Consider the following 5,916-nt stretch of genomic DNA (forward strand, 5'->3'; position numbering starts at 1 on the left):
AATGAATAGATTAGGGCCTAATGACTTTATTTAAATTGACTGATTTCCTTATATGAACTGTAACTCAGTAAAATCGTTGAAATTCTTGCAGGTTGTGTTTATATTTTTGTTCAGTATATAACAAGCCACACCAATAATGTTGGAATCCATCTCAAATAAAACCGATAATTTAACACTGTTTGACAGCATTGCAAGGAAATGAGGGACAACGAGACCACATCTAACGCCTCTATTGGAAGTTGTTCCATGAAGCCTGAGCATTTCATCAGAATCTCCTTATAATGTAGCCTGTGTGTTCCCAATACATAGGCCTAAGGTTGGGGAGTAGCTGATTACAAGTAATCAGATACTTTTGAACAACCAGATTACTTATTGGATTAGTTTTACATTTAGAAACTCAAAAAGGTACGTTACTGATTACAGTTTTGGAAAGGTAACTAGTAACGGATTGCTCTTAGCACAAAATAAAAAGGCATTTTAATTAATTATATGAAGAGTCCTTTGGTCCTCCTTTTTGATAGTAACAGATTGCATTTAGAAAGTAACCTACCCAACCCTACAGTATTATAACTGCGATATTGCCACCATCAGAATATACACAAATGATCAATGGATGATGGCTCAAAACAGTAGAAATGCTAATAAAATAAAAGTGAACAACATGGCTAACATACCATTAATCGATGCTGCACCTGGTACCATCACAACCTGTGTAAGGCAGTCGAACTTCAGTTTTTCCATATTGTACAACAGCTTTTGAAACTAGTGTTATTTCCTGATAGTTGCTGATTGAAAACACATTATACACAGTATCTTCTAATCAGCAGGTTTGCATGGGCAGGAATTTCAGCTTTCCATGGTGACATCCCAATGTGGTAAATTGGTTAATAGTTCCAAACCTCTGCCACTGAGGGCTAGTTCTCCTCGCCACTCAATCTACACCCACAAGTCTTGCTTGAGAATACACTAGTATGTGGACACCCCTTCAAATGAGTGGATTCGGCTATTTCAGCCACACCCGTTGCTGACAGGTGAATAAAAGCAAGCACACCGCCATGCAATCTTTATAGACTAACATTAGCAGAAGAATAAACCGAACTGAAGAGCCCAGTAACTTTCAAAGTGACACCGTCACAGGATGCCACCTTTCCAACATGTTCCTTTGACCTTTGCAGTCAAATTTCTGCCCTGCTAGAGCTGCCCCAGTCTAAGTACTGTTATTGTGAAATGGAAACGCAAGCAGCAACGGCTCGGCAAAGTGGATTGGCCACACAAGCGCAAAGAACAGGAACGCCGAGTCCTGAAGCGCGTAAAAATGGTCTGTCCTCGGTTCATGAAATGGGTTTCCATGCCAAACATTGGCTGGAATAATGTAAAGCGTGTCGCCATTGGACTCTGGAGCAGTGGAAACTTGTTCTCTGGAGTGAAGAATCACACTTCACCATCTGGCAGTCCGATGAACAAATCTAGGCTTGGCGGCTGCCAAGACAACTCTACCTGCCCCACGGAATAGTTCCAACTGGAGGAATAATGGGTCGGACTAGGCCCCTTAGTTCCAGTGAAGGGAAATGTTAACGCTACAGCATATGACATTCTAGACGATTGTGCTTCCAACTTTGTCACAACAGTTTGGGGAAGGCCCTTTCCCATTACAGCATGACAATGCCCCCGTGCACAAAGCAAGGTCCATACAGAAATGGCTTGAGATGTGTGGAAAAACTGGCCTGCACAGAGACCTGACCTCAACCCCATCGAACACCTTTGGGATGAATATGGAATGCAAGCCAGGCCTAATTGCCCAACCATATTAAATGATTTTGCAATTGTATGCTTGATGAGCAACTTTTGGACATGTAGTTATGCTGAAAAGCCATTTGGCAAATTTCAATGGAACTCAAATCACAGTAACGTACTTAATTGTCACCCAGAAATGATTAAATTAGCTGCATTGAACCTTAGATGGTATATGCGGGTTCCCAGATGCTCTTCTTATGAACCACACATGGGACCTGAGAACATGCAGAATTCTGCTCCCTGGTGGATAAAGTGTGCCATGACACCATGTCAGCATGACTGATACTTGCAGCACAGTAGTCAGTCCAACAGGTGCAAGACTGACCTGGTTGACCGTAATAACTGAAATTACAAGATTGTGGGCTCTTACACAATGTACTCTGAAGGTACACTCTGGTCACTTATGAATCAATTAAGTGAACGCACCCCTCACCACACCTTAACCAGTCAGCATTGGCTGGTCATTTTAATTAGTTTGCTACCCAAATGACCAATGTGGTGCCAGTGCTAAAGAATTAACAGTAAATTGTGTTTGTTACTGTGATTAGAGACATTAATTTGGTTTACGTTTAGTGTTTGTGTGCCTTTGAGGCACCGAGTCCTTCCAAAATACAACCACAACTCATGGACCGCCATCTGGGATCCTCATCATTCACATTCAATGAAACATGTCAGACAATGGGAAACCAAATGAGTCAACCATGAAGTTTAAGATAATTACAAACAAATCAACTGGCACAGCAGGCTAACATCTGCCTCCATCTAGTGGAGGAGTGGCAGCAAGAAGCCCATCATGCATTCTGCTGGCCATCAACATCAAGCCAGTGAACACCTCCAAGCAAAGACAAAATAAGAAACACAGCACCCAGGTAGGTAGATAAAATGCATTGCTGCCATGTTTATTATTAATTTCAGTTAAAGGTTGTGGGTAAATCACTGGAGTAGGTATTGGGCTTGTTCCTCATGTACAGGACGGTTACCAGAATGCCCACACAGAGAAGGCCCAACACAATCACCAATCCCACCACAACTGCCTCTGCAGAGACACCTAGGATACAAAAGGACTTGGATTTAACATGATAAAACAATGCTCAGGCTATATGGAACAATTCATTTTAAGAATAACTCAATTAAGGTAAAGTTTGTGTTGTAGCATAGTTACCTGCTTCAGATGGATCCTCAGCCAACATATGAGAGTGCTGGTCTTCAGCCTGCACTTGCTGCTCTCCAGCATGTACTTCCTTTTCCCATTTCACGTAGGTGTCTTGGATGAGAATTGGCCCCAGCATAGCATCCTCTTCCCATACTACATCTGGAGAGAGAACACCAGTCACACATAGCTCTTGTAATAATGCTAATTTAGCCATTGAAATCACTTAACCAACTTCACCATGTAGGTCAGAGTCATTCTAGCATAATTATGCTTTTCTACATCTTCAAGCATTCCCCTTCTTTAATGTTGCATGCATTAACCAAAGGTTGCGTACCATGTCGTTGGTCACTAGATTACTATACCATGTTATTTGACATGCAAAATACCTACCAAGGCATTGTAAGATCTGGCATGCATCAGCAGAATCTGAGGGGAACACAACCATACCTGTATCAGAGGGCAGACTCCTCCCCTTCCTCTTGCCACAGGAAGTCTGACAGCAGCCACACACCGCATCATCCCCGTCAGCTCCTACCCAGCTGGAGACGAGTGGAGGGGATTATGACGCTATACCATTGATAGGCCTCTAACAATACCAATGCCAAAGAGAAGCCCATGCATACCGGTTGGATCCTAAAGAGAAGGAGCAGGCCTTGTGCTCCATGTCTAGGGGAGCAGTTGCTACAGAGGCCTTCAGGCTACAGGTGATGTAGATCTATGAGAGATTGCTATTAACTGGTGGAAATTTAATGTGGACTCCACACCGTATGCAGTGCATACATCCCAAGTCAGATACATTACCTTTGTTTCTGATATTTACAGTCCTAAGCAGTGCATTCATATGGGCCCACATTCAATGTGTCTCAGAAGTGCTGAACTAGGATCAGTTTGACCTTTGAAACAATGAATTTTAGAGAAGACTTAATTCTAGATTAGAATTACTTAGAGACACTGAATACAGGCCCAGATTTAGCATGTTTTAAGTAAACACCATAATGGTATAACCCCATGAAAGGCCTGTCCACAGCCCAGACAAAGTGACTCACATTGGGGCTGGTCTGCTGCTGGAAGCGGAAGGACTCTAGCTGGAGGTGGAGTCTGTCCAGCTGAGAGCGGACCAGGAACTGGGAGACAGAGCCTGTCTGCAGGGCATCAGTTACACACCTGGAGGGTAAAGGTAGGTTAGGAGGGTAGTGGGACATCCTGGTCCCTCTGTTGGTAGCTACTTGCATGCTACCATAGCTATATTGGGAAACATTCATTTCCTTAGTACAAGAGTGAGGTGTGGAAAGCACTCATTGAGGGAAGTCTAACTTCAAGACTGTTGCAGGAGGGGGGTTAATGCACATTTAAATACAATAAAATATACTTCCATATAGGCCCTTACCCATGGTTCTGGATGAAGTCATATTTGGGAGCAGAGTTGGTGTCAGGGACCAGGGTGGCCACACAGCTGTCCACAAACACACGCATGGGCACATGGTGATACTGCTGCACAGACGCCGCCAGATGAATAATGTCTCCCAGGAAGTAGACATTAGATGACCGCTCATACTTCCAGTCGTCTATGAAACATTTTAAACAGATGCACTCACGGTACAGTAAATAGAGCAGATGTGCATAGAAGGATTAACAGTAGGTGTGCTCTATTGAGCCCAGATGATTACCCACCATTCATCAGTGCGAGGGTAAAGGTCAGGGAGTCCTCAGCTACTTTGGTAGCACTATAGGGAAGCCAGGTGGGCCTCAGGGCATTGCTGCTCACATTGAGTCTCCTGGGGTAGGCAGAGGGTAAGGGATCATGTTTCCATTGAGATCATAGTATAAATGGTACATTGCTATAGTTCCAGAATCAAACCACACACCTCAGATAGTGGCACTCAATGGAGACTGTGGCATCATTGGTTCTGACAATGGAATTGACACCTTCCGGTGTTGGGGTGTAGATCAGGGTGAAGGCATAGACAAGGTAGTCCTCTGTCATCTTACACCCCCAAAAAAAGTCACTAGACATTATATTTAAGTAACCTTTATGCAGTGGAAGAAAACATAGTACATGTAGAACCGTATGAAATTACTAGCTAGCTATTCCAAACACTGAAGCTCTTACCTTCAGCACACTTCCACAGGTGTGCAGCTCCGACTCAAACAGCAGGACCTGGGCTGAGAGGTCCAACTCCGTGGAGACGCAACCTCCCAGAGAGACATCCTCCGCCTTCACTAGCTGGCCCGTCCCAAACAGGTCCAGTTTGGCCTCCACCCGCACCCTGCTCTCCCCACAGCGGGCCCCCACACTCCTGACAAGCTCTGGAGGGGTCAACACCACCTTCACAACAGACTGGTGATCAGGAGGCTGGGCTGTGACCTGGGGCCTGGTTTGGTCCTGGACTTGCTCCCGAAGCTCAGGCTTAGTTGACACATCATCGTAGTTCAATGAGACCGGTTGTCTAGCAGGCCCTCTCTGTGAGTTCCAATGTGCTTCACAAACCCAGCCCAAACAAAGAAGCACAAATAAATGAGATCCTCGCTCCAGTTGCCCCATGATGTTGATGATGATGATTATTATGACTATGGTCTGCTTTACAGCAACCACAATAAAGACCTCTCTGTACTAGGAACATCTTTTATAGTTACATGGCTCCTCCCTGTTTCTCGTTTAGTGAATTGCCTACCAGCTAAGATGATTACACACACCTGTCAGCATTGTTTAAACACACTGATTGGCTCTGTTCTTACACTTTGAAAAAGCCTTAGTATTTTTTCCCTTCCTTGAAGTTATCACTGATTTAACACAATCTAAGATGGTTGAAAACAAGGGTTCCATCACATAGCTTTTACCAATCCCGTCATGGGAGATCAGTCATTACTCACACTTTCAGCGCAGATAATATCAGCATCTTTGTCTTTGTAAATTGATTTCAAATGTAACAAGTAAAACATGAAAAATGTATCAATGTTCCTATAGTAAA

General features: G+C 43.9%; 1 protein-coding gene across 1 annotated transcript; it reads right to left on the reverse strand.

Annotated features, from left to right (window-relative positions):
• Window positions 1–2,705: 2,705 nt before the first annotated feature.
• LOC135519493 (zona pellucida sperm-binding protein 3-like) lies at window positions 2,706–5,489 on the reverse strand. Its single transcript, XM_064944724.1, has 9 exons — window positions 5,058–5,489; window positions 4,813–4,931; window positions 4,619–4,722; window positions 4,335–4,512; window positions 3,994–4,111; window positions 3,571–3,662; window positions 3,395–3,486; window positions 2,957–3,106; window positions 2,706–2,842 (listed from the first exon to the last, which is right to left on the reverse strand). Exons 1-9 carry the CDS (start codon window positions 5,487–5,489, stop codon window positions 2,706–2,708), a joined length of 1,422 nt encoding a protein of 473 aa, XP_064800796.1.
• Window positions 5,490–5,916: the final 427 nt, after the last annotated feature.

The sequence above is a fragment of the Oncorhynchus masou genome, chromosome 29, assembly GCF_036934945.1.
Source record: "Oncorhynchus masou masou isolate Uvic2021 chromosome 29, UVic_Omas_1.1, whole genome shotgun sequence".
NCBI classification, from domain to species: domain Eukaryota; kingdom Metazoa; phylum Chordata; class Actinopteri; order Salmoniformes; family Salmonidae; genus Oncorhynchus; species Oncorhynchus masou.